Source organism: Neolamprologus brichardi, chromosome 15, assembly GCF_056152115.1.
Source record: "Neolamprologus brichardi isolate AB-2024 chromosome 15, ASM5615211v1, whole genome shotgun sequence".
NCBI lineage: Eukaryota > Metazoa > Chordata > Actinopteri > Cichliformes > Cichlidae > Neolamprologus > Neolamprologus brichardi.
Window position 1 is genome coordinate 6,435,384 of NC_142118.1, and position 27,987 is coordinate 6,463,370.

At 39.9% G+C, this 27,987-nt stretch overlaps 1 protein-coding gene across 1 annotated transcript; it reads left to right on the forward strand.

The window, feature by feature from the left end:
* Nucleotides 1-8: 8 nt before the first annotated feature.
* On the forward strand, nt 9-27,987 carry itpkb (inositol-trisphosphate 3-kinase B). The gene is made up of 12 exons (XM_006793077.2): nt 9-459; nt 4,346-4,518; nt 4,865-5,015; nt 5,367-5,651; nt 6,692-7,615; nt 20,230-20,329; nt 21,604-21,641; nt 21,788-21,963; nt 22,670-22,874; nt 24,737-24,838; nt 25,406-25,477; nt 26,039-27,987. The coding sequence occupies exons 2-12, from the start codon at nt 4,478-4,480 to the stop codon at nt 26,240-26,242; spliced, it is 2,298 nt and encodes a 765-aa protein (XP_006793140.1). The 5' UTR covers nt 9-459; nt 4,346-4,477; the 3' UTR covers nt 26,243-27,987.

Consider the following 27,987-nt stretch of genomic DNA (forward strand, 5'->3'; position numbering starts at 1 on the left):
AACAGCGCTTTACTACGAGCAGCGAGGTGTCGAGCAACACATGACAACAGAAACCTCACCAGAAAGTGCTTATCCTGAGAGCAAAGCCGTGACGGGAATTCAACTGGACCGACTCTGAAATGCTTTAAAGTCTTCTTCACCAACAACCAGATGCTCACAGAAGGAAGGGACATTTAAAGTTTTTTTTCCTTCTGTTGAAGAGGGTTTTTTTAATTGTTTTTTTTTTTTTTTTTTTTTTTTTGGTGAAAAGGCGTTTGCGTCGAAGTTGGTTCATGGAAAAAAAGTCAAACCGCACGAGACAGGAGTAGAGACTGGTGCTGCCTTTGTGCGTTTGCTGTCGCGAGTGTCACACTCAGAGACAGCGAAGACTCATCATCGAGATATTGCTGCTGGTGATGACCGTAATATCACAGACTGATTAAAGCGTCCCGCCGCAGCTTTGGAGAGGACGGGGCTGAGGTAAGATAACACCGGCACGACCTCCATCACAACAACTGGATGTAGCTTTATTACAGTTTAATACCAGCACCTCGGTATGGAGAGGTAGCATCCTCTTTGGTGGGCTGAGAGGCCAAGCCAACGTGGGGAAGCTTTCTTCTTTCTTTGCCCTTATTTTGTGTTTTATGCAGCGTCGTGCAGGCTAAAGTTGAGTTTTCAAACCTGGAGTTTTAGAACATTTTGTGGGAGCTGGATCCAGAAATGGACCCAATTATCAAAGCTGAATCATTGCAAATACCTTATCTAATCGCTTTGGACTAGCCTCCAATGACTGCAAGAGGTAACCATTCATGGAAAACTGAAATACAGCCACTGACTTTAAAAGTGGTTAAGGTCATTTTTTAAATAGACAAAATTCTAAAGTCTTTATATACACATTTCTGTGCCTTACATAGGCCAACCTTTAAATTTCATTAACTGTTGCTTCTAAAATAAATCTAGAGCAGACAGATTTAAAAAAAAAATTATAAATAATTTTATCAACTTGTACGAGATCCATAATTTGAGCGGCTATATAACCCAATAGCTTGTATAATAGTAGATATTACGAGATAAATAATAGCATTAGATTATACAGTTTATTTCATTGCTGATTAATCTGTCTGCCTTCCCTTGAATATTTGCTTGGTGTAAATAAATGATTGTTTTGTCCCACCCAAGAGTCCAAAATCCCACATATTCACTTATCTTTGATGTGTAACAGTAAAATAACAAATCAGCATACTGGAGAAGCTGGTAGCAAAAGTTAAATTTTAAGAAATACCTCATTTTTAGAACAATTGCTGATCACTAGAGCTCAGTTTATTTATAATTTTTCCGACTCAAGCCCTTTGAAAATGAGATACTGAGCTCTGCGTGTTCCATCTGCTAGGAGTGTGTGATATGGACACTCTCATCTATCGTTATATGTGCAGTTTTATTTAGAAAACCCATCTATCTGTTGATGTATTGTAAAGAGAAGCTGCTTATGTACTGCTTAATCCTTTTAAGCCAGTCACATAAACATTCAAAGTCACTATAAACTGTAGAAGTGTAACATTGCCCAGAATATCCTAATACACAAAGAGAGGTTTTAAAAGGGTAAACACTGCAAAGCTCACAAAGAAACAGATGTCACTGTAATATATCATCTTTTTACCTTTGTTAACCCCATCCTTATAATATCTGCTTGTAAATTCCAAGGAGCGTTCATCGTCATCATCATCATCATGTTCCACACTTTTTTTTCCCCTTCAGCTGCCTTTTTATTAGTGTATTGCATGTAGGTTTATTGCCCACTTGTGTAGGCAAGCGGACAGTTTGAATGCTTGCGCAGTCCCACTCAGTGTGTGTGTGTGTGTGAGACATTAGGCTGTGCTAAAGCACTGACAACACTCTGAAGTGGTTTAAGTGTGGTAATGCGAGTGTATTGTATTGAGTTTGTTTAAAGAAATAAAGTATGTTGTAGTGTAGCTGTCAAATTCATTTCTCTTCTGTTGAATGTTGTCTTTCAGGAAATGCCCTGCCCCTTTATTTAGGCCATTGTGGCACAATAGATGCATTTTGCTTTACATATGATCTGACTGATCTCATTTGAAGCACCTTCATCCACTTTATGAAGCGGTCAGTCAGTTGTTTAAGGCTTTTTAATTTCTCTCTTAGTAACAGTCTAAATTTAAATGGTCCAAGCAGGGCAACAAACCCCACAAAGCTAAATATTCAAAACATTTTGAGTTGTCCTGAGATGGAGATAGATTTTTGGGTTTCAGCTACACATCTGCAAGTGTGAAAATGGTTTCTGGTGTCCAGTGCCTTTTCATTACTCACTCCGAGCTGTTTCATGGAAAGTAAATCCCCTACTTCTGCATGAGAGGTTCAGAAAAGACAACCAAAATAGCCCGTGAGCACCTCTCTTTCCCCCCTTTCTCTTCCTTCTTTTATCCATCCTGCACTGTCTCCGTGTCTCCCTCTCAGACTTCCCTCATCCCCTGTGGGCCTTTGTGTTGCTTCCACTAACACTAATGCACAGACAAGTGATTAAACAGTGTGAAAAAAGTAGGAGTGGTGGTTTTGTGAAGTACTCGAGAGGCGAGACATTGAGATTCTTTTCTGCTTCTATCTAACTGCGTCACAACCCAACGAGGAAATCCCATCTTTACCCCCTGGTTCATAAACTGCTGTCTAACTTACCAGGACTCAAAAAGTTTTTGGCAAGGTGGCGAGAACAAGAATCCTGTTATGCTTGGGAGAAGCCAACTTGACTGAAAAGATTGGAAAAGCTCTAGATTGTTAGAGATACAGGCTTCAGCTGGGTGTTCTTACCTGCAAACTAGTTGTTTGGTGTGAAAAATATACAGTGTGTTTCTGTCTCTTTTAAGCTATGTTACCTGGGCTGACCACATTCCATTTCACTGTTGCTGAAATATCTTGCTCAGCTGCAGAAGGAAACACACTTAATATCTACACTTATTTATCAGTCTCGCTTGAAGCTGAGCATTTGAAATTTAAAGTATGATGTTGAATCAAATAGAAACAAAGTAGGAGCCACTGAGAAATTAGACGTTTTTGAAAGCGCTGCGCAGTTGACCACTCCAAATCAAACACTTCTGTTGCACAGTATTTGCATGGCTTTTTTTCCACTGCGGGACATGGAACTACAAGCTGTTATGCAGCTTAACTGCATGCATTGAGGTGTATGTGAATGAAACAATAGATTATATAATAGAAAGCTTATTCTGTTCTTGAGTTCAAGGTTAACTGTGAGTTAATATATGCTAAGTCAGTATACTTAGTTGGCTTTGTCAGGTGATTTTTACATTAGAAATAAAATAAAGAATTTGTATACAAATCTTCCATTTATTTTTTATGCGAAAAATATATCAAAATAAACCAGAAGATACACAGTTTCTGCAATATTGTAATGTTTTTATTATTTTTCGAATTTGGCCAATCAGAGTGCAAAAAGCAAAACCACTGCAAAAAGGGAAGTACTAATCGGTGACAGCACATTTCTGTGTGTCACATCATGATAATGAGATTTAAATAGGCTGAGCAGAATCAGCAGTAAAATATTGATTTATTTACAATAACATGTTTCTAAGTTAGTTTAAAATAATATGATTCTTTATAAATCATTTTAAAAAGAAGAGGAACTGAACTCTGGAACACCTTTAATTAATTACTGTCAGGCAATAAGGGGACTATGCACAAGTGTTTTGGATTGTAACACTGACACCATCATTTTAACTATAATTTCTCACTCTCCCACGTTGGCTGGTTTATATGTCTCCTCAGTTCAGCAATTTTTCTGCAGGCCTCGCCCCTGAAGGAATGTCATGTCATGTTTACACTGCAGCTCATTTCTCAAATAAGTGTAAGTGCTGCAGCACCGAGAAGAGCAAAACAACAGTGAGAGATTGATTGGGAGAAATTTTGGCAGTTGTGGCGCCGGTCCTTTTATAACAAAGTTGTATACGGTAGCATGAAAACCTGGTGTAAAAAAGATCAGTGCCCTGAAGGATGAGCTGTGAACTCTGGAATAAACTGGCTTTTCAAATTTTGAAATGAGCACCATAAAAATCTCTGCAATTTTGTAACATTGACAGCCAAAACTGCAAATTTTATCCAGGGACTGAAATGTTTTATCTTGCAGCATTTATCCTTCATTTATCTGCTTCACTTTCTCTCTGTTTTATGCTTTTTGTCCATCACACAGTTACTAATGGAAAATCGGAGGCCCAGTGTTTGTCCTTTTTGGAAAGGGACTTTTATGTACAAAGGATTATCTTAAAGACTGTTTGTTATTTTGATTTTTATTCATAACATGGCTTTGACATACTAAAACAAACTTCCCTTGACTTTTTTTTAGCGCTGGGTACAGATTTTTCTGTGACTATATGCAGAGGAACCACTGAAAGCTGATCTCCAGACCTCCCTGCAGCTTCAGGGGAGCTTGTCAGATGTGTACCCAGCACTCAAAGCCCCTGGCTTGGCCGCGGGGATGGCAGCCTCTGCCCTGAACCTAAACGGAGTCATGAACAGGTATGGGATTTCTCAAAAGTCTCATTTGCTTTTAACAGTTGAGAGAATACACAGATTTCCTACAAAGTTTTCGCATGGGAATTGTATACTTTAAACATATTTGGCTGCTGATGTAGCCGTTAAACCAGACCAACAGGATTTCTTTTTTTGTTTGTACTCCTTTAGAGAGCAATTAATAACTTTAAGGGGCACATACTTGTGTGCTGTCAATGAATGCCATCTTTATTTCAAGTCTAGGTTTCACTGATGTGTCTTATTTAGTTACTAATATAATTACAACTTATTGAATCACATTAACCTAAAAATAAACCCTGTCTTATCGTCTCTTCATATCACATCTCCACAGTGGTAATCAGTTTCACACCCAGCCAGGCTCCTCTAGTACCAGCTCTCGAGCCCGAATCACACCAGCCGCCCGACCTGTGCTGCCAGTTCCAGATCGGAGCACCTACTGCCAGTTACTGGGAGGAGGTCTCTACAGCCCAACGAGTCCACAGGTAGCCTGTTCATCACATCCACCAAAATCTGAAGAGACTGTTCATGTATTTTCCAACTTTTTCTAGTAGATTATTGTCTAGACAAAAGCACTAGAGCAATAGTAAAACACCTTGAAAGCTGATGCCAGTAAGATAATAGTGGTATGCAACTGAGATTGATTTAATTATCTCACTGAAACTACACTAGGTTTTACCTTGATGCTACAATTTCCACTTGTTGTAGTTCAGTATGGGAATGCGAAATAGAAACTGCTTAGATTATTTATCTTTTATATATTGTACAGCTCATATTGTTTTACATCTCCTGTTAGTAAATCCCATGTTGTTTTATTTTGTATTTTTTCCTTTTAGACAAGCCCTCGTGGCTTGGGTCAAACCTTTATCTTCCCTTCTTCACCCTTGCGCTCGCCTAGCCCCACACCTCGCGCTCGCTCCCCCTCGCCGCGAAGCCCGGAGCTCCTAGGAGTCAATGTGGGCCAGCGAGTCCGACGCCTGAGCTCGCCTGGCGGTGAAGATAGAGTGGACGAAGACGGCCACGAGGAGAGGGGACGAGAGACGGGAGGAGGAGAGAAGCGAGAGGAGAGGAGACGCCAAGCGCAGCTGCTGCAGATTCACAGAGAGCTGCAGAACGTTGAGGTGATCAGACCTGTGCTTTTCAATTGTGTCCATCCTCATTCTCAGCATGTTTTATCAACTTTTCAAAAATACTTGCTACATCTACCACCATTTCTGTCTGCATCCAAAAAATGCAGTTATGCAACAAAGCAATTAAATCAAAAATAGAAGGATTTCCTGGTTTAATTTGATTTGCTGGGGCAGTCACGTCAATGCCACCATAGCTACTCTTACACAGCTGTAGGTGATGACGATGAAAAGTAAAAGGTAGGCCACATGCATTTTCAGCTGTTTCTTTCTGTGTTTTTATGTGGTTTTATGTGTATAGAAAAGCTGTCTGCATGTCATTCAGTAAAACAGTTACAGGATTATCGTCAGGTCTTCCTGAAAACAGAAGTTGCAAAACTTAGTGGGATTTACTAAAACAAATACAGCTTTTATGTAATATAATCCACTTCCATTTATTGGTTTTCATCATGCATAAACTATTAAAGAAAATAGGCACTCTATAATATGTTGAGACTTGTGAGTTAACTCAACTTGGCTTCTTTAGAGGTTGCTGTGCACTGAATAAACAAAAGAGGGACCAGAATTAGATTTCTTTCAGTTTGATTTCAATACAAATTGAACAAAAGTGCTTTTGTTGGTTTAAATTCATCCTGACATTTATGCTCCCTCACCCTCTTTCTCCTTATTCTTACTGAGGGGAATGCCAACATACTTTAGAACTGACTGTGAAACTGCAGACAGTCACACACTGAAGTTGTAGCGTGCCAGTGGCCCATTTCTCAAGTACTCTGTTTAATGCCAGGCGATGGAAAATTTGAGCGCCGTGGGCCATTCCTGCTGTGTTTTCTTAATATTGGTGTTTTTTGTTATGATATTTTTTTCAGTTGCTTCTTCTCTGTTTATTTTTCTGACATTTTCTAAAACTCTGCTACACCTGTGAAATCCTAAACTATTTAAACCAAATATTGAAAACACAAATATGCATCAAAGCATAATTCTCTGCAGTAAGACCAAGAAAATCAAACCGTAGTTTCAATGTTCTCTCTGTGCAGGTGAGGGGAAAAGTTGGCATTTTTGAGGCCCACATTTCTGGGATCCGTGCCCAGGTACTTAATAGTGAGCTCCAGCGCAGCCCTCGGTCTCCCAGACGAGTGACTCAACAAACTCCTTCTGATCCTGGCAAAGGAAACACAGCTCTGGATCACCTAATGACTCACCCACAAGAAATTAAAGCCCCCTCTGTTGTCCAAAATGGGAGAGAAAGGGATGAAGAAACAAAGGAAGGAGAAAGAAGCGAAGGAGGAAAGAGTGATGGTGAGAGGGACAGCAGCAGCACTAAATCAAATACAGACAACAAGACACTGATTAAACAAAATGACTGCCTTTCAGAAACATTAAAGCAAACTCCCTGTTTAGATGGACTGTTTGATAAAGGTTTTCTTGAGACATTTGATAAAGATCGAATGACAGACACAGAGAAAAAAGAGGGAGAAGTACTGATGGACATGGAAACAGAGAGCAAGCAACTGTTCGGAGATGAAAGAGATCTGATGGATCAGAAAGAGGACCTGTTGTGTACTAAAATGCTGCTCCAGCCAGAACGACACACGTTGGAGGTTAATCCTGAAATGTCCCAGGCACAAAGCAGCGAGAGCACCCCTTGTTTGCTCGACATGACCGAGCACACCTCAAACCACTCTTCCATCCCTGCCGTCATAGTAACTGACCACGGTTTGGAAAACCAGCCTCAAACTTCTGAAGGCTCCTGCTCAGACCAGGGGCGAAGCTGCTCGCCTAGCCCCAGTTCTAGCCCCGTGCCAAACTCCGCTCGTTCTCTCAGGAAGCTGTCATCGTCCTCTGCCTCCTCAGCCGGTTTCTCCTCTTCGTGGGAGGAGTCGGAGGAGGATATTTCCAGTGACACGGAGAAAGGAGAACAGCTTCTCAACCCTGCATTCCTCAGTTCTCAGCAGAAAGCAGTAAGTGGATTCAAAATCTGAGATTTGAGCTTGTTTGTCACTGTATCTACAGCCTGCTGGCTATTCAGTGGACCCAATTTAATTGGAAACTTCTAATAAGATTGTCTCATGAAATGCACACAGGAAATGTCAGGGATGGGTTCTTCTTGAAAGCTAGGGAACAGATAATAATGTTCTTCCTCTCAAAGAACCAACATACTTACAGCCATATCACAATTAATACAAGTGGCGCCATCATTTTAATGACTTTCCAACCATTCAGAGGCTCGCTGGTTTTGGTTATTTGAAGCATGCTTCAAAGAGCTTGAGTTTCCTAGCTAATGCATCATAATGGAACAAACATCTTGAGCGCTAAAATTGAAGTGTGATCTGTGAACTGAAGGTCTGACCACAGAGATTGTCCATTCATGTAGCGCTGCATACAGAAGCTGTGTGCACAAAAGGAAACCAAAAGCCTGGCATGTTGTAAGATGGTGTTGTAAGTTTATGGAAGTTGTGTTGTTGACCTCACAGTGGAGTATGATCTTAACTAGCTCATAACCACAGCATTCTTTCATGTCAGGGTCTCATAACCATTCCCGTTGGATGAGCTAAGCTGGAAAATCTGCACTTTTCTCAACAACTATATATAGCTGTATCAGTAAGTGACGATGACAAAAAATGCAAAACTTACTGATGAGGAGGAAAGGATACTGTAGGATGTAGGATTATGAACTGTTGACTGACAAACAGCAGCTGGTGGTGTAGCTGTAGCATGCCTCTTTGTTGAGAAAATGTAGGAAAAATGTTGTATCACCCCGCCCTCAGTTTCTTACTTTTGTTGAGAGTAAATGGTTTGCAATGGCGCTAACTCTGCACACCTTTCTTTTAACAGATTGTCTTTGAACTTTTGAGCTTTTGAAATGAAGTTGCTGTTAAGCGTCATGTGTGGTCAGCTTCACTCCCATCAGACTTACAGATGTTTGGGGTTGGCGCCGCTTTGGCTTTAGGCTAATTAAAACTTGTTCAGCAACAATTATTGTGGTCGAGTCGACAATTTCTGATTAGCTCCGTTGTTGCTTTCTGCTTGCCCCCTCACACACACATGAAACACACACACTGTAATAGACGAGAAACTATGAAAGAAACTGGCACAGTCATTAAGGATTGCAGAATGAAAACAAAGACTCGTAGTTTGCTGACAAGTTAAAACAAATTAGGTAAATAACTATTAAAAAAAAAACAAAAAACTATTTTGTCCCTTTTTTGGCTTCTTGCAGGGGAGCAGAGATTTTTTTAAAATCAGGTTAAGCACTGAATTTTATGTTGTGTGAATAATATGAACATTTCATTAAAAAAATTGAAAATAATGGAAAAGCTAAAGTTTTTGTAACATTTTTGATAAATGACTGTCACAAATAAAATAATAAGACTGTATCAACAAAGATAATCTCAAAATATTTTTAAGCCATGCCAGGAGTAGCATGGTGGTAATGCTGGGTGTATCTATTGGTCTGCTTTTATTGTTGTTTTTTTGTTTTATTTTGGGGTTTTGTTTTGTTTGGGGTTTTTTTTTCAGATCAAGCATCAAGCTGGTTGTTGTGAAATTTTTCCAGATTTGAGACTTTAGTAAAATAAATACAATCCTTTGTATGAATAGAAACACTGTAAGCACACTACTTTTTTAATATTAGCATGTGAGCATCTGCTCCACCGTGTAGTTTCCTTTTCCTTCTTTTTTAATGGAAGTCCAACAGGTTACGAAACACTAAACCTGCTGATGTGATGTTATAACTTACCTTTTCCTGGAAGGAGTTTGTCTCTGCGAGACTCTCTAATACCAACTGTCCTGAAAAATGATGCTTATCAGTGTGCTTTTTCCCCAAATCTTTTTACAAGCCTGTAGTAAACAATCACTGCGTACACCGATCACCATCGGCTCCCACCGAATGATGCAATCACTACATTCACAATACAGTAACAGAAAAAATGGCACATTGGATCAGCGTTAGTCATCAAAAGAAGAAAACATCATCATTGCTGACTGTGCATTTGGCTTCACACAAAGGCAACTTTATAACTCGGGTGTTGCAGTACAATTAAAATATGCCTATATGAAAGCAAAGGGGCCCGTGAGTGCGACCTTAAACCAGAAGCCTCTCATTGTATGGCTCATTTTGTGCACCTCAATGTGCCTGTGCATGTTGCTCTGTGCTTCTGTATCAATTGGCCTGTGCTCACTGCCTGAGTAATTTTTTGACAAAGCTACCTCTGTGCCCCAACCTGTGTCTGTGTGTGTGGGGGGGGGGATCAAAATGAGGGAAAGCTGGAGAAGTTGCTAGTCACACACACTTAGGCTTTTCCTGCACTTGGATGCAGTTCTGAGAGGAGGCTGAGGCCTGATTGGGTATGTAGTGTGTGTGTAGGTGGGTGGGCGGATGTGTTTTTATTTGTAGCCAGCAAAGGTTCACAAGGCCATCTCACTTCTGCTTTGAAACACGACTTAACGAAGGATTGTATAACTGCTTTTAATGTTTCTTACACAGTGTGCCAGTCCCAGAGCTGGCTCTTGTTTAGCACTTAATAAGTGCTAAAAAATCAGTTTCTGGCTTTCAGAAAGAAGTGCTTATATTAAAAACAGAAACAGCAACAGAAAAACTACTGAAATATTCAGTGTATAGCCATATTACCGCATGAAATCGATGAGATGGTAGATTGACCAAAGATTTTTCACTTGCAAATACGTTCTTTTTTCTTGCATATTTAACGAATGACCCCACCCGAAACCAATATCCTAGCTCTCACCAGCCGACTCGCATTACAAACGATTTGTTTAAGTGATCTTGGCTTGTGGATTTGAATATTGTTTGTATTGCTCTTTGCATATTTCCGGTCATGTTTTTTGGTTTTATCCAGGCAGAGAAAGAGACAGAAGCTCTTCATGGCGCAGATATGTCAAACGTGTGGGTTATTCATGTTTTTGTCACAGTTCCTGATCCGTACAGTTTTAAGGAAACCTGGTGAGTGTGTGCAAGAGGCAAACGTGCAGAAACACATAAAGCATGCTCGCTTGTGTGGGAGGTATGTAGGAGAGAGGAGAGGGAGAGAGAGAAGAGGAGTGATACTGTGAGAATAAGAAAAAATGAAAAACAAAGTGAGCTCGACAGTAAAACTGGCAGAGAGACAGAGCAGAAAAAAAGGGCACGACAGGAAAAGTTGTACAAAGTGTACTGCATATTAGCCATGTTGCTTTCAGCTGGCTTTACAGGGAAAATAGTTTTTAGCCTTCTTCTAATGGCAGCTTGGCGCAGGGATACACATTGTGTGGCATTTTCCAAAGGAAACGACACTGCACGGATATTGTTTGGGGATATTATGAATAAAGGATTTGAAACCCTAATAGGAAATTCATAGATTCAGAGTTAAATGTAGCACCAGCACTGCTAGATCTACAAAAATAGATTTTTTTAAATGATAAAATTTAATGCGTGCTTTTTAAAAATGAAAGTTTGTGTGTGACACAAATGTGCTCCCCTTGAATAGATTAACCCCAGATAAAGTTTATGCTCTGTATTCAAATGTAGCTGCATTTGTTTTCTTTACCACTGATTTCACCTTTGTTTTCATTAATACGTGCTTCTGCTGTTAGCTTTTGGATTATATGAAGTCAGTTCACGCTTAACTGGTAGGGGTTGGAATCTGAACAGAGCCATATATAGACACTGCTTGGCTGATCTTTTCACTGGTGGGCATCTCTCCAAGGTGAGAAGACACACACTGCAGGCGCTGCCAGCGTTGCCATAGCTTTACTTGACTTCTCACAAAAGGACACCTGCCATAGATTGGCATCAGCACCTTTTTTCTTTCTGTAAGATTTCAGTTGAGCTCTGTGGAATAAAAAATTAAGCCAGCAGCACTTCGGGTGACAGTCAGTCGTTTGCTTCTCTTTAAAGTTTAAACCTAAACAGATCTTGATAGACTTGCATGTAAGTGAAAACTAACTAGTTTGGTTAAATAGCATTAAACTGAAATTGTGTGCATCAGTAAGAATAATGGCATCGATTTAGACACCGGTTCAAATGATCCTAATGATCAATTGAATGAAAATATGAACTTGATATTACAACAGCTACAGAAAAGTAAAACCCTGCTATTTTGATCAGGGTAAAAGTTAAATATTTACATTGTTTATTAATCATTAAACATTTTGAATGTTCCTGCTTCTAAAAGATTTTCGGCCATCTTTGATATCACAACAAAATTAAAAACAAAATACTGTTTGGCTGTTTGGAGTGTAATTTCACTCTTTTGTTTTTCTTTTCTTAAATGGAAAGCAGCTTCATTGTTAGTGGCAGGCCTAAAAACTTTTACCAGTCCACAGCTTTAAATTGCCGGTTATTCTGTGAGTAAGATGGCAGCATGTTGCCGTGTTTACTGTTACTGTGAAGTTTTAAAGTTTGGGCGTCTTTTGTTTTTCACAGTTGTATTTAAATTTGCAAAATTACCTTTGACACACACAAATGTTTTCATTTTTTCCCCATTTTTTAATAAAATAGGAGCTTGAGTTTTGTTAAAGCTGTAGAGAACACTCCAGCCTCAGCTTCTGTAAAGCCTGATGTAAGACACTAACGTTAAGTGGAGCAGAAGCTACAGCGGAACGGAAGTGGGGCAGGACTTATGAAAGTCACACTTTAAATGATGCAGACAGTGTGTTGTCACTCATGGTGCATATTTACTCTCTGTAAAGCTCTGACTGCATCATATTTTTTTTTACCACAGTCCTCATTTGCTGAAAAGGTGTAGCAATTAAACAGATCAATTATGCAATCAAACATGTCTTTTTGAATGAAGACTACGCCCATGCTGCTGTATCTGTAAACTGTTAAACACACACACAGATACAGCTACACACACACATGTACATGCACTGATGCTATAATCGACACACCCTCTGTACACACTACACACTGCAAATTCTTCTGGCTGATACTAGCTGTACATACTTTTCATGCAACACTGTGCACTCTTTTTTTCTTCTTCACAAGCCTACCTTAAACTAACTTTAACTTGATGCTTTAAAGTGCTGTCACACTCTGACCCAAACATTAATTTTTCCCATGCCTGGTTAATCCAACCTTGAATCTAAACTCACTCCCAATACCAAAAAACAAAACCCCTAAACTTTTGTTTTTATGTGTTGGACTGCACTGAAAGAAAATACATTTCTGTGTCCACAACTGTAACTCAATTTGATTGGCACGCACACACACACACACACACACACACACACACACACACACACACACAGTGTTTGTACTGCAGTGGAAAATCTTCACAACCACGGCGGCAAGTTTCCTAGCAACCCTGTGACGTCAAACCGAGTTTCCCTCTCACAGCTGTACAGTGTGTGTGTGTTTGGCAGAGACTGTAAGTTTGGTGTGTGCTGCAGAATGCCTGCCTGGTTAAGTCTGAGAGGGGAAACACCGGTCAATTCTTTATTTGGAGCTTTTTGTGAGAGTGAAAGAGCATGCATGTGCAGACTTGATTTGCTCCAGGCAGTGGAGGAGAGGTCAGACTCCTCTTACCGATGCTGACATTTGGGCTCAGAGCGTTATCGTCAGCTTTGGATACCAGCACACTGGGGAACCCCTGCTGGTTGTGACACCTGATTAGAAAAGGGATGTAGAGCACACCTCATAAAGGAGTACTTGTAGATTTGATACTTGCATACAAACCATGTTTTCATAAGCAAACTGAGAACCCCCCCCAAAAAAGAAAAAAAACAACATTTTGAGGTGTTTCACAGTGAAGCCTAGATCTAGAGTCAGATATGCTTTTTAATGTTCCATACTGACCTCAATTTGGAAATAAGTCTCCTTATCTGACTGCAGCATTCAGTTACAACACAGCTGAACAGCATCAAGCCTTTCTTTTTCTTTTAGGTGTCCCTTTTTCTCGCCTTTGTCTCACTGTCAGTTTTGCAAAGCTGTTGTTCCACTGGCCAGCCTCGGTTGCTAAGATATTTATCATGCTCTCTCCAAGCATGTTGTTTTGCCTGCATCACACTCTGAGCAGTTTAATTTTGTGAGTGTGATTGTGGTGTTTGTGTGTGTCTGTGTGTGCCTCTAAAGTTTGCAGACTCAGACAGCTAGAGTGTTTGTATCTGCAGGGGACCTTGTGGTGAGCGATATCAGGCTTGTTATTTCCTCAGTGCCTCTCCGTTGAAAACATCAGCATGCATCAGTGTTTCCCCTGCTTCTTCACATTACACATTTGTAACCCAGAGTCACCCTTTGCCCCCAAGGCTTTTTTTAAAATCACTCTCCACCCTTCTTTCTGTACTCCCTGCATGCAAATGAGTGATATCTGGTTGCCTTATACAACCTTGGGCCTCCTGATCGAGGCAAAAATATCAAATTTCCACGCCATCTATGCGTATGGTTTGCAACAACAATTGTTTTAATACTGCGTGAAATAATTTTCCAGCTGTAGAATCTATAGGAGTCACTCGTCTAATGCGAATTTTGCACAAGAGCATATCTGCACGCATGTGCTGAGGAACGTGATGCACATTTTGTAGGCATGATAATCAAGAGGCCAATAAAACGTCCATGCGTTTACAGAGGGCAAGGCCATTTTTTTCTGTCGCTTTTTGTTTGTAGTCAGCGGCGGATGTGGAAAATACTGTCGCTGAGGCAAGCGGCAACCCCCCCACTTCCTGTCTGCAAGAAGTTCCTTCGCTTACCATTTCCCTTATCTCTCTCTCTCTCTCTGTCTCTCTCTTTCTGTCTCTCTCAATGGAAACTTCACTAGTTCTCCCTCTCTCCCCTTGTCATCCAGCTGGTCTGGGGACAGGAGATAGGAGAGAGAGTGAGAAGAAGATGAGCGTGTTGACTCTCAGGGAGGTTTTTGAGCAGAGAGGGCAGCATTTGGCAAGCAGCACGCATCTTCATTTTCCTTATTTTTTTTTTAAATGCAAACTTAAACAAATTAAGTGCAAGTACTTTTTCAAACAGCCAGAGGCAAGCATGGGAACACTTGGAAACTCGTAGCAAACCCATAGGTTGTGTTTATTAACACGGGTGTAACAATGTGCACAGTTTGTTTTGGTTTATTGCATCTCATGCTTTGGTGTAATACATAGGCCAAATTTAGCATCTATAGCTAAATTCATTATTTAACACAACAAACTGCTTATAAAACATGAGTGGAGATTTTGATGGAAAGTGTTGGGAGATGTTTTCTTTGTACCAGTAATCTTTAATCATTTTAAGAACTCACTTAAGCTGTTATGATGACTCAAGAGATCAGCTCAAGTTTCCCCTTACAGCTCCTGCTTTTATTTAAATTTGGGTAGGAACTTTGCCTTTAAGTTCGTGTATGTCCACAGGATCCATTATTTCCAGCCTTCCCATTGCCAGTTAATTTGCGGAGCCATCCGTGCAACGCATTCTGGTTAAGCGCCAAAGCGTTCAGTCACTGCAGTCCCCATTCCCACAAAGTTAAGATCTCTGGAAATTGCCGAGCAACATTTGAACTGGCTGATGTTCATTTAAAGTAAAGAGAAATTCAGCAGCTGTTTAAAACTTATTTTGCTGAAGTATTTTCATAAAAATAGGCAGACAGCTCATGCAAGGCATTCATCCAATCTGGTTGAAGAAGACAGAGAGTACTTGATAATCATCTTGCCCAACATGCATCCAGTTTCTTAGTAATGGGTGATCCTCCCCACGAAAACACACCCCTGTGAATGCTTATCTTTAGACAGCGAATTCTGACCTGAAATGTAGGAAGGGAGAGCAAAGGGGAGCAACATGTAGTAACATGTTGGACGGGGATGGTCATCAGCACATTTACTGACTGCAGTCATGGTGCTAGAACTTTCAAGACAGCTCAGGATGGAGGTTGGTGGGTTGATGTTTGGCTGTTCCAATCTGCATGCTAAAGTGTCGCTGGGCCGAGTTTCTCCACTTTGCATTCATCGACATGTGAATGTTAGATAGAAAGCACTTAGACGTAGATAAAAGCATGACTGCAAATGAGACATGTTGTATAAGTGCTTTGATTGTTTGAGTAGAAAAGAGCTATATAAGCGCCAGTGCATACTTAAGTAAAGCCATTTTATTAAACAATAGTGATAATTAAACATTATGTCAAACGCGGGTTGCAGTTAGTTAAAAATACTAACTTTGAGAATCGTGCCTTTCCTAGAGGATTTATGCATTTCTTCCAGTACATATCTGGAGACTGGCAATTTGCATATAAGCATGAAACAATGTGCAGAAAACCACACACATACAAAACAGAACAAAAAACCAGAGACACCGACACTACCAGATGAATGCTTCATGTATTAATAGATCACATACAGTCATCAGAGGAGTTTCAAAGCCTGTCGAAAGTGGTCGTCATAGTGTTTAAACAATGAAGCTCTAAAGTAGGTAGGACAGTTTGCAGACTATTTGCTATAAAGGGACGACAGTGTAAATGTGGTGTAGCAATTCGGAAGATACAAATTAATCAACTGTGTAAGTCAGGGATGTCAAACTCACTTTACACTCATTTACAGGCTCACTTTCGTCTTAAGTGGGCCGGACTAGTGAAACTTCCCTTCCTATCAGAAGTTTAACTGCACATTTAATTACATTTAATGTACTTTAACTTACTCATTAATAAATTAAACTGCATGGTTTTACAACATGATAACTGATTCTTTAGGATAAAAGTGTAAACTTACAGAAAAGGTTCAGGTAGCTCGTTGCTCAGACTGTCCTGTAATTATAAAGCAGAAAGTTCTAGTTCATTCACAAAAATCGTTCTGTTTTTGTTTATTTATTTATTTTACAGTGGACACATTTTAAAAAGCAGACATTTCTGTAGTAGATAGTGGATAACAGGAACTTTTTTGCCATTTAATTGTTAATGTATTACTTTGGCGTGATATAAATGGCCTTGGAGGTCTTTATTAGCAGGAAAGCTGTAAAATTCATGAAAATACAGTTGACAGTCTATACCATTCTGGCTCCTGTGCCTTATGTTTGACACCCCTGGTGTAAATAATCTGCCCTGAAAAAATGATGAAGAAAAAGCCAAACATTTTGGAGGTTAATCTGTATCTGTTATGTTTTAATTGGTTGTAAAAAAAAGTATTATTTTACTGTCAGTGAGACAGTTTCACTATTTCAGGAAACAGTTAACTTGTTAATTAAAAATATAATAGTTTTGTAAAGTAACTCTTTCTAAATAGCTTATAAAAAGTGATATTCATCTGTCAGCTGGTAAGTTATTGTTTCAGAAGATAATCACAGACAGAGAATGTCCAGATTTATTTACATGCTCGTGTTTTCTTTTTACTAGCCTTGTAAAATTCAAATGTGACACTCTGCTGCACCCAATAGTGCTGAGTTACAAGATGAAGGTGCATTGCAGTAGCTTCAGCGGCTTGGCGCAGAGTGTGTGGGAGCTGCTGTTTAGGATGCTTCCTTTAGTTTATTTTAGCCCTTGTTGCAGCTTCTGTCACAATCTTTCTTTGTGTCATCCTCAAGACAAGCGTAGAGGTTTACGCAATGACGCGTTCAGACACATGTAACAACTAAAAGCAGATAAACACCAACGCGCAGGTTTATTTTGAATTTCCACGAAACCTCTCCGCATTTCCAGGACTTTGCCCTCGGACTCTCTTCCAATCACGCACACTCCTTTGCAACCTGTGTGGGTATTTGCATGTCCAGATTATGTTTGTCCTCTGTTTTGCCAAACAAATGATCTACAAGTGTTTATCCCCACACACACACACACACTCAGACTCAGATGTGTACATCTTGTGGGGACACGAGTAGAACGAGGAGTATGCAAGCCTGAGGTGCTCGGTTTTTCGGCACAGAGAGCTCAAGTTTGGGCGTGTTGCGGGAGAGCCGGACGGATAATCGTTCTCGAGGGTTTTTCCAGCTGAGTGGCACATGATTGGTCATGATGTGGTCTACATGGCTGTATTCGGTATGGAGTGTTATTTTGTCAGTTGGAGCCATCTGTATTATTGCCATCATCCACCGCCGCCACAAACGGCAGCAGGTACTCTCACCTATGCAGCCTCTTTTTGAGTAAAGGCTTTCTGCAGAATGCTCTCATAGCTGGACTTAGTTCATGTTTTGTGATGCTTGACAGCTCTACTCCACTTTTAAACTTTAATGTGCAATAATATACCTGCACTATCACTGTGATAGCTGCAGGCTTAAGTTTGTTTTTAGTCTTACAGACCTCCCTCTCCTCTTCTGATGAAATTCAAATGTCTGTAGCTTGTAAATCTGCACACAGTAACTATGTCTGTTATTACTCACACTTGAGTTGCTCCAGACTTTCTCCTTGCTCGCTCTCTCTTGCCCTCTACAGCTCGCACACACAAAGCTGTCAGTGGGAAACATGGTAGAAAGATGTCACGGAGAAAAATGCAGATCTTTGCTACTTATGAGCTGGAGCCTGACACCGCAGCTCACTCGCTAACTGGCTAAAAGTGGTGTGGAAAAAGGAGATGGGGACTATCATTCTGTTTGGCGTTTGCTGGTGGTCTACAAAGTGCAGGCCACCAAGTTTGTTCCTGATTATTAATGTTCTTTTACCCATTTTTCTGAAGTTGACAGTCTAATCATACTTGCATATCCTGACACATGCAGAGTTCTGTTCGATGTCACCTTTAGTCTGCTTTGAATCATACTGAGGCTTTTCCATTTTTCTTTAAATTGCACAACACACTGAAATGGCTAAACCTCGCTACTAAACCTTCTACTGCATAAAGTCTCATCGTGCTGATGATGACTCAAGCCTTGCTGCTCTCTTCAGAGTCATTTCGGCTGACCTGCACACATGTGAATGTGTGAGAGTTGTACTTTTAGTGGGAGTGAGGTTATTTCTTTTTCTTGATCCTCCACTGGTGCAGAGCAAAAACCCCTCATGTAACTCGTCGCTGCCTCGGACAGTAAGGCCAGGAGGGAGGGAGAAAGTGCGTGCGCCTGAAGTTGTGTGTGTCCGTGCATCTAACCATAGATAGTCATGCTATCAGCTGATGAATTTTCATCGGGTCGAGATTATGTGACATGGGGTTATATATCTCCTTCTATGGTCTTCTTCTCTCTTATCTTATCCTTCTCCTTACTTCTCCTGCCTTTCTCTTCTTCTCCTCTCCAGTTATTTGTTGACACAAGATTATTTCCTCCCTTCACAGACCAGTTTGAGCTCTCTTGTGTGAGAGAGGACACATCTTTAACAGTGGAACGTTTTCAGTTTTTTTGTGTTATTTCTTAAAACTAAGCGTCGTATCATAGAAGGTTATTTATTTGAGAATAGGCTGTTTGTACTGCGTTTGAAGAGATGCCATAAAAACCTTTGGCTTTTTTTTGCCGCGTCTCTCTGTTACTCTCTCGGTGTGGTACAGCCAAGCGTTGTTCAAACCCACAGAACAAGACGTGGAATTTTTCCATCTGATGTAATGCTGCAAGCATAAAAGATTGTACTCAGCCAGAGTTTGTAATTTCAGTGAGGTGCAACAGGCTGCAAGTTTAGCACATCTACTTGAGTGTAAGAGGACAAGAAATGAAGAGTAGTTTAGTCAAATCTATGCTCAAATGGATTTGAGAGGTTTGGTTAAGAGTGCCGTTTAAAGTGACAATAACCTGTGGTTCATTTACTCGTAAAGTATTTCTTGTAATTTCCCTTGTTTGGCCTTAATACCACTCTTTGACATGTTTCTACATGGCTACTTCTTCTACTGAAATATGGATGTTGCTGTTGAAAGGAAGACTTTTTTTTTATCACAAAGATTAAGAGCTAGAGAAAGGGAACGATGGACATGAATCAGATCAGAGAAAACATATTTATGTTGCGAAAGCTGTGTGTGTGTGTGTGTGTGTGTGTGTGTGTGTGTGTGTGTGTGTGTCAGAGACAGAAGGCCTCATTTTGTGAATGAGTGTCCGTGTGTTTGTGTTTCTATGTGTGGCAGGAGTCCCGCAGTTCAATGTGTCCTTGCCAAGGACAGGGAGAGCCTTTGGAGAAACACTGTGTGTTTGTGTGTGTGTGTGTGTGTGTGTTTGTGTTACTAGGGGAAACCCCGGGCCAATCCTCCAGAGTTTAGATAAAATGTTCTAAAACACTGCAGTAAAAAAAATATAACAGCGAGTGTGGGAGAACCATGCAGCTCTCCCAGGGTCAGGGATACCCGCCTATGTGTGCGTGTGTGTGTGTGCGTGTGGTATGTGTGCACATATGTGTGATTTAAAGTCTTGTTTTTCTCACGGTCATTAAACACTGGATCACCCGAAAGGTTTAGAGGAGAACCTGCAGTACAGTCCCTCTGAGACTGAAGTAGACTGAAGTTGTTTTACAAAAGTTGCATAAGCAGAAGAGCAAATATTAATATTGCACTCACTCATTTTACAAACAGTGGAGTTCGGTTTAAACGGGTTGAGGTCGGACAGCCTTGAGCTAGTGATCATGAATAGCTTAACTAAAATAAAGAACTTAGGCAGGCAGCTTTATGGTACACAAGTCATTTGTGGCAGAGCTTATGGCTGAATTCCTCCTGAATGTGACAGCAACACATCCAAGTAAGTAATAATCAACAATGTACATGTTTGTGTTTGCAGCACAAGTCTTGGAAGAAGATTAAAAACATGGTCCACTGGTCGCCATTTGTCATGTCCTTCAAGAAGAAATATCCATGGATTCAACTGGCAGGGCATGCAGGTAGGACACACACACACACACACACACACACACACACAAGTCTGTTCAGCTATCTTAGTGGGGACCTTCATTGACATAATGGTTTCCCTAGCCCCTTACCCTAACCATTAAAAATGAATGCCTAACCCTAACCCTGACCCTAACCATAACCTAATTGTAACCCTGACACTAAAACCACATTTTGAGCCTCAAAAAGGCCTTCAAACTTGTGACTGTTGGTTCTTACAAGTATAGTAGAATGCAGATTTCGGTCCTCACAAAGATAGCTAGACAGGAACACACACACAGGTTTCTCTGAATAAATACAGAACTAAAACAGCAAACTCATCGGGGGCTTGTCCATTTAAGCGTATGACATCAGCACTTCTAGAATACAACTTTCATCAGGCATACTATTTGTTTCTATTCGGAAACTGCAGTATAGCAAGCAAATCAGAGTACTGTAGAGATGTTTTTTAATAAAATTTGGCTTCATATAGTTTTAATTTTGGGGTTCTCTTTCACACACTGTCATACGTACTTGTTGGTGGTCAGCTGGCTAGGGTTTTTTTGTCTCGGTGGTGGGCTCAGACGCAGTTTTTCTTAGAAAATATGTAGACAGGCAGGTCTGTCTTTGTTGGAGCCGGCTCTTTGTGGTCAGGGCCCTCAGGGGAGTCTGTGGGAATACTTGTGGGAATAGAGATCGTGCACAACGTGTCATTCCTAAAACTAGGCTAGTGGAGGGGAAAACGTGGGCATGCAGTAAACATCTGAAGGCTAAAATGGTAACAAAATACATGTAGCTGGCTATATTTGTGCTGATTAAGTTATAAAAATATGCCAGCCTAAAACTGACATTTGGCAAAATCATTACCACAACAGTAGGAAGCAGCATTCTCATTCTCAGGCTTTCCCATCTCAGTTTTTTTCTCATTAAAGGTTAAAGATTTTTGATTTGGTAATTTATAAAACTTTGGTCTGGGTTTCCTATTGCTCTTGCATCCCTGTACACTGCAGCTTTTAGGGATTGTTCCTTTTTTTTCTTTTTTCTTTGCTATTTGACAGAAGAGGCAACTTCACAAAGCCAATAATTGTTTTCTCCTCCAGTGTGAGTGGGACTTAATTGCACTCTGTCTCTACTGGAAACATCTGTAAACATCTTTTTTGAACTGCTGTCTTGCACATTCACTTGTAAAAAGAGTCACAGCTTCTACTCTCACTTACTCCCGATGACCTACAGCAAGTTACTCAGGACTCTTTCTGCACATTTATAATGAATTTCTGTCTTTTCACAGGGAGTTTCAAGGCGGGAGCAAATGGACGCATATTAAAAGTAAGCAACCGTTTAGCTGCCCCTTAAGCAGCTCTGTGTCACTGCGCAAAAATCTGCTTAAAATCCACTCTGACTTTAAAAATCTTCATACTGAATGATCTGCAGCGCAGAGCATAAAACGCTGATTCCTTAATGGTATCTTTTAGAAACACTGTGAATGTGAGCAGCGCTGCTTGTCCCTCCTGATGAAGGACGTGCTTCGCCCCTACGTCCCTGGTTACCATGGAGACGTAGAGAAAGACGGCCAGAAATACAACCAGATGGAGGATCTGCTGGCTGAGTTTGACTACCCATGTGTGATGGACTGTAAGATGGGAGTAAGGTGAGAGAACACATTAATGCATGGTGACACAGTCATCCTTACACAACACGGCGACTGAGAGGATAAAGCGATTAATTATATTTCACGTACATAAGTAACTGTGATGGCTTTAACGCTGTGGCCTGTTTGTGAGGGTTATTTGAACCTTACATATATATCCATCCGAAACAGTTTAGAGATACAGTTATAAATGGTTAATGTTGTAGCAGGTTATTATAACCTTTATACTTACAAAATAACAACTGTATTAGGTTGTAACACCATCAGAAATATCTGTAATGCTCCCTTTTTGTACACAAAGTCTGATTAGTTGGTTTAATTTTACCATTTCTCTTCCTTTTTTATTTTTCAATAGGTTTGGCTAACCATGGTTGTTTTTTATATAAATGAGATCATTTGAATTAAAGAGCTCCTGTTTCTTCACAAAAAGGGCTAACGTGTCAATGATTCTTGCAGATGTCAAGTGTTTATAACCCTTGGAAAGTAAAATGACAGATAAGGCTGATGAAAAATAAGATATCAGCTGTAAATTTTGCTGCAAATATCTGTGAGGAAAATTTCTTCCAAACAGCTGTGTCATGTTATTTGGAAACAGACCATCATCCTCCTCTCTTTTTTGCCGCCTACCTCTCATCTCTCGCCTACTTATCTCCTCCTCTTCCTTTCACCACTCATCACCTGTGCGGTGTTTTTTTTTGTGCTTCAGGACCTACCTTGAGGAAGAGCTGACCAAGGCTCGCAAGAAACCCTCTCCAAGACCTGACATGTATCAGAAAATGATTGAAGTGGATCCTGCTGCACCTACAATTGAGGAAAATGACAAGAAGGCAGTGACCAAACCCAGATACATGCAGTGGAGAGAGACTATTAGCTCAACAGCAACCCTGGGATTTAGGATAGAGGGGGTCAAGGTAAGACTGTGTGTGGGTGTGCGTGGGTGTGCGTGTGAGACTGGGGGGGGCTTCCTTCCCTCTTTTCTTCCAGTTCTCTGTGTGTTTCTATTTTAGGATCTTGTGTGCGTCTATCTCCCAGGGTCATGATCTAACTTCCTGTTTGACCAGAAACTTCCTCTCAAGTATATGTTTGTGCATGAATGCCTTTGTTGCACATACGGCCTGTCTGTGACAGCTGTATAGGCCTTGGCATCTGGAAGTGACATTGTATGAGCTCAAACACACACACACGCGCACACAAACACACACACACACTCACACAAATCTTTGTCTCCTTGAGGGATGTGGCTATATAAGGACATTCACAGCCTCCCGGTGGTCTGTTGCCATGACTCTAAGGGCTATCCCCCAGAAACAGAAATGTGTGTGTGTGTGTGTGTGTGTGTGTGTGTGTGTGTGTGTGTGTGTGTGTGTGTGTGTGTGTGTGCTAGAAGTACTGCATGTGACTGTGCTTCACAGCCTCTCTTTGCAAATGGGAATCTGTCCGTGTCAACTTGTCTCTATTAACTATGTGAAAATGGGATAATTAGGTATAATGTGTGTGTGTGTGTGTGTGTGTGTGTGTGTGTGTGTGTGTGTGTGTTCTGTACTCAGACTTGAACAGTAAAGGGAAAAGAAGTTTTGTCTCTAAATAGTATCTTGTTGCCTGGCAGCAAGCAAAATAAGAAAAAGCTAATTTATTCCTAACTTAACAAACTGGTTGATCTTCTTCTACAGACTTTACAACTACAAAAACTGAACAAAAATGTTTGATGTGTGCATTTCTCCTTTGCGGCTCTCAGTTCATGTGCAGAATTCTTAAACTGGCAGTCAGAACTGCAGCTTGTATGTGACTACGTAAAGGTAAAGGTTGTAATAGCTGACACAATTATTTAATCGGTCGACCAACAGAAAATTAGTGCGTGGCAGTTTTTTAGATGTCTTTTTTTTTTTTTTTTAGCTTGCAACAAACCACATTGCCACCTTCCACTCCCCCCAACGCTGCTGCCCCCAGAAAAGACTATTTTTAAATAGAAGCTTGTGTTTTAGCCTATGACTTTCAAAACTTTCAAAAACCCACAAATGGCAGTTAAAAAGCAACTTAAATGGAAAGAGCACAAATTATCTAAGTAGTTGGTTTACCCATCAGGTTTCATATGCAGTGACATAAAAGTACATACTGAAAGTGACGCTTACCCTCAAGAAATATTCACACACAAAATGCTGACTTTAAGTAACTGGATTACATTTAATTTTCCATCGGTACAGTGTAAAATGTTATGTTTAATGTAATCAAATTAATTTTACTTAATTGGTATACATTGAATCTACACTTTGATTTTATATATTTTTGTTACTTTTATTCAAAATTGTTGCTTCAGTTTTATGAGAGCAAACTGGATGACTATTACAGGTCATTTGTCACATGTTCATGAGAGTGTGTGGATTTAGAAGAATTGTTAAATTAACTGAAACATTATTTGTTGCTGTATTGTTTGTCAAACAGCTCCAGAAATTACGCTAAGAGGGTTTTTCTCCAAAGACTCAAAGACCTTTTGCTACTTTAAGGTTAAGCCTCTATAAATGTCCCACTGCTTCCTTTCCTCCGCAGATTGTTTGCTCTGCTTTTCTTGTCCATCCTTTCCTCCGTCCCCTCCTTTCATCTCCTGTGCGCCTTTCTTCCCTTCAGTACGTCTAGAAGTTCAGTATTGGATAGAAAAGTCAGCTTAAACAGTTTATCTTGTATTTTCCCCAAAGGTTTTTTGTCATGTGTTATTAATGCTAACTAATGTCGAACTTTCTCATTAAGCCAGTTTTCATGCTAACCCTCTCCTCTGCAGAAGGAGGACGGGACGGTGAACAGAGATTTTAAGAAAACAAAGACGAGAGAACAAGTTACCGCGGCCTTCCACGACTTTGTAAAAGGAAACAAGGATATACTGGTGAGTGTGTTTGTCTGGTTTACTGAATGTGCGTCAGTGGCCTTGAATACTGTTTAATTACCACATGGGTAATACTCACACACTCACGCATCACTGCAGAGGGCATAACATTGACTTACATTCATTTCCTGGAATCTTACCAAAACCATAACCACAATGTAAACCTAACCTTAAACCAAGCAGTAAAACACATAACCAGCCCGAGCATTTTTTAATTCAAGACTAGAGGTTACATAGAAATGTGCGCACAATACCCACAACAGCTTACTAAACAATTAAAAGCAGGTATTAGACTGTACATCGCTCCATATTCTGCACTTCTTCCCACTTTGTTTCGATATGTAACTGAATCAGAATAGCCGAAGCGATATTGAAGGTTGTATTTTGCTTTATTTTGTATTGCACTTTTTTTCGTTTCTGTCCTAAATGTACTTCTGTATATTGTTTACATCATTGAAATAAACTGAACACATACAAACACAGCTCAGATCTGCCAGATAAAAAATACTAACGGTTTGTTGGAACGTGCCATTAAAGCTTGTTTTTTTTTTTTCTTCTGTTTTTCAGAATATTTATCTGTCCCGGCTGCAGGAAATAAGAGGCACTCTGGAGATGTCCCCATTCTTCAAAACTCATGAGGTAAGGGCACACTAGTTAGTTTATTTGTATACATTTTTTCATATACAAATATGTGAGTTCTGAGTGCATATACATTTATTTATGGTGTTTTCTATTGCCTGCACTATGTATTTGTTTATTCTGTAAGGAATTTTATGATCAAAAAGCAAGAAATTCTGAACAAAATGTACTAACATGTACTAACTAACATAATAAAGCTGTAAACAGGTTGGGTTTGTCACACTCAATTTGTGTAAATGTCCAAGTTCAGACATGTTCAGATGTCACGTAGCTCATACTTTCAGATTGGCTACTCCAGTCCTGTATTTGATTTTACGTTCAATCTTAGCTTGAATTATTAAGGAAACATGACTGCTCACTCTCTCACACACATACACACCCAAATTCAAATATAAATACTAGCTGACATGAAGGACACTGATGTCACAAAACAGGAAGTGAGATTTCTAAAAGATGTAAACAAACACGTAGGGTGTTAAGAAAAGAAGGAACTTGTTTACATTTATTTATTTCCTGTATTCTCATCTCATTCATCTCTGTGCCTTTCTGTGTGTTTGCCAGGTCATCGGCAGTTCCTTGTTGTTCGTTCACGACCGTAACGGACGAGCCAAAGTCTGGATGATTGACTTTGGGAAAACCACACCTCTCCCCGAGGGGAAGGAACTGACCCACCGAGCTTCCTGGGTGGAGGGGAACAGAGAAGACGGCTACCTTTTTGGACTCGATAGTTTGCTGGATATCATTTCATCCATGGTGAACTCATAAAGCTTGGGAGATTTCCTTTAATCAAGACGGGACACACAACCACTTCAACTCATTCGTCAGTCCTCGGGGGAACACTTCTGGGGACCTCCTCAAGAACTCTTTCACAGAAACTTGTTCTCATGTTGGAAACACAATTATTAAAAAACCAAAACATGGCCGGATCCATACATAACCTTCAGAACGTCAAAAGTTTAGTCTTCTATTTTGTTGTCCTCGCCTTCTTAAGAGGTCTTAATAGTGCATTTGACAGAAAAAGCACAAGTGGAACTCATGACATTAACAACGTCTCAGTTCCTCATAAACCAGAAAACACGGTATCATTAACGTTTTCTGTTACACCTGAGGTTTTCTGCTGAACGTTACTATGTAAAAGATTGAATTTTATATTTACAAAGGCCCCTAAAACATTTTTTAACTAAATGAATTCTCAGTTTTTAAAGAATTATGGATCTATCTATCAATTAAATTTCTTTAGAGGTGATTTTCCATATCTCTGTGCTCTGAACGAATTCCCCTTAAAGGCCGGCATTAGTTACGTGCTACTTTCTCTTCCAGTACTTCCAGACTGGACAAGAGCACAGAGAAAATTCTTATGCCCTAAATCTTTCTGGCTTTGTTCCTTTAAATTGTGGTTATTGCTACAAGAATTTATATAAATATATGATAAAGAGGGTTATCCTTTTGTGTGAGGAATGTGAGGAATTTAAAAATGTCTGACATTGACGCCCCCTGGTGAAGGTTTTAATTTTTTTTCCCAGTTGTTTGAGAGATGCTGTAATCACATAATAACTGTAGTGGCTTTAAAAATGTCCACATTTCACCTTTAAAGCCTTGATTTGGCTGTAGTTTAAGATAAATTGCTTTTCGTCTTAACACAGTTAAGGTCACTTTCACAGGATTTTCTTTTTACACGTTTGACCACAACTTCATCACATTGCCATTCCTTTGAAAATATTCCCTTCATTACACTTTCAAGTAGTAGGAATTACATAGTTAAGAGTGTTTTTACTCATCAGATCACAGTTTTAAGATGTGTGGAAAGAATAAAAGTAGTACTTTTAGCTGCTTCACTCTTCAGAATAACCCGTTACACACGAAGCCTTAGAGAGGATTTAGATCATGTAGGCTGCTCGCATAAGTTTCAGTGGCAGCCTTGCCAGTTATTGCCGGATTATCCACAATAATCCGGCAATAACAGGCAATCAGGTGGAGCTAAACAATTCATCTCACAGCAGAAAGTAATGCGACAGAGGATATTGTTTCATATGTAACATAACATTAGTTCATTTGACTTCAGTGGCCAAACACTTATCAGCCTTCTCACTCTGTACAGTAAGATTTATTTTGTTTGATGTAGTTTGAACTTTTTTCCATTTTTTTTTAATTGTAACATTATTTTAGTTGACTCCTGTTGAACACTTAACAGCCATGAACAATCTTATTTAAGCTATATAGTGCCTTAATATTACAAATCCAAGTCAGACGAGTGAAAACCTGTTCTTTTTAAGCGTTGTTTTGCTCTTAGTCTTAAATGTGGGCTTCTGTGCTTTAGCCTCTCACGGGTGCATGTTTATTATCCCTTTGAAAGGTTTGTTCTTAAGTTGTAGCTTGTTCTGTTTCTATTTAAATCTTTGTTTTAAATCACTGGATACCATGAAATTTTGAAATTTATGACTGTTTTTGAGTTTTGTCCTCAAGCTTGTGTTGCATTATGAGTCAATTAAATCAAACTGTAGGGCAGACTG

Bases quoted from the DNA above. Each gene is read 5' to 3' on its own strand.
- itpkb (XM_006793077.2), top strand. From the start codon at position 4,478: ATGGCAGCCTCTGCCCTGAACCTAAACGGAGTCATGAACAG. The intron at 21,642-21,787 runs GTAAGCAACCGT...GGTATCTTTTAG, and splicing joins CAAATGGACGCATATTAAAA to AAACACTGTGAATGTGAGCA. The intron at 22,875-24,736 runs GTAAGACTGTGT...TCTCCTCTGCAG, and splicing joins TTAGGATAGAGGGGGTCAAG to AAGGAGGACGGGACGGTGAA.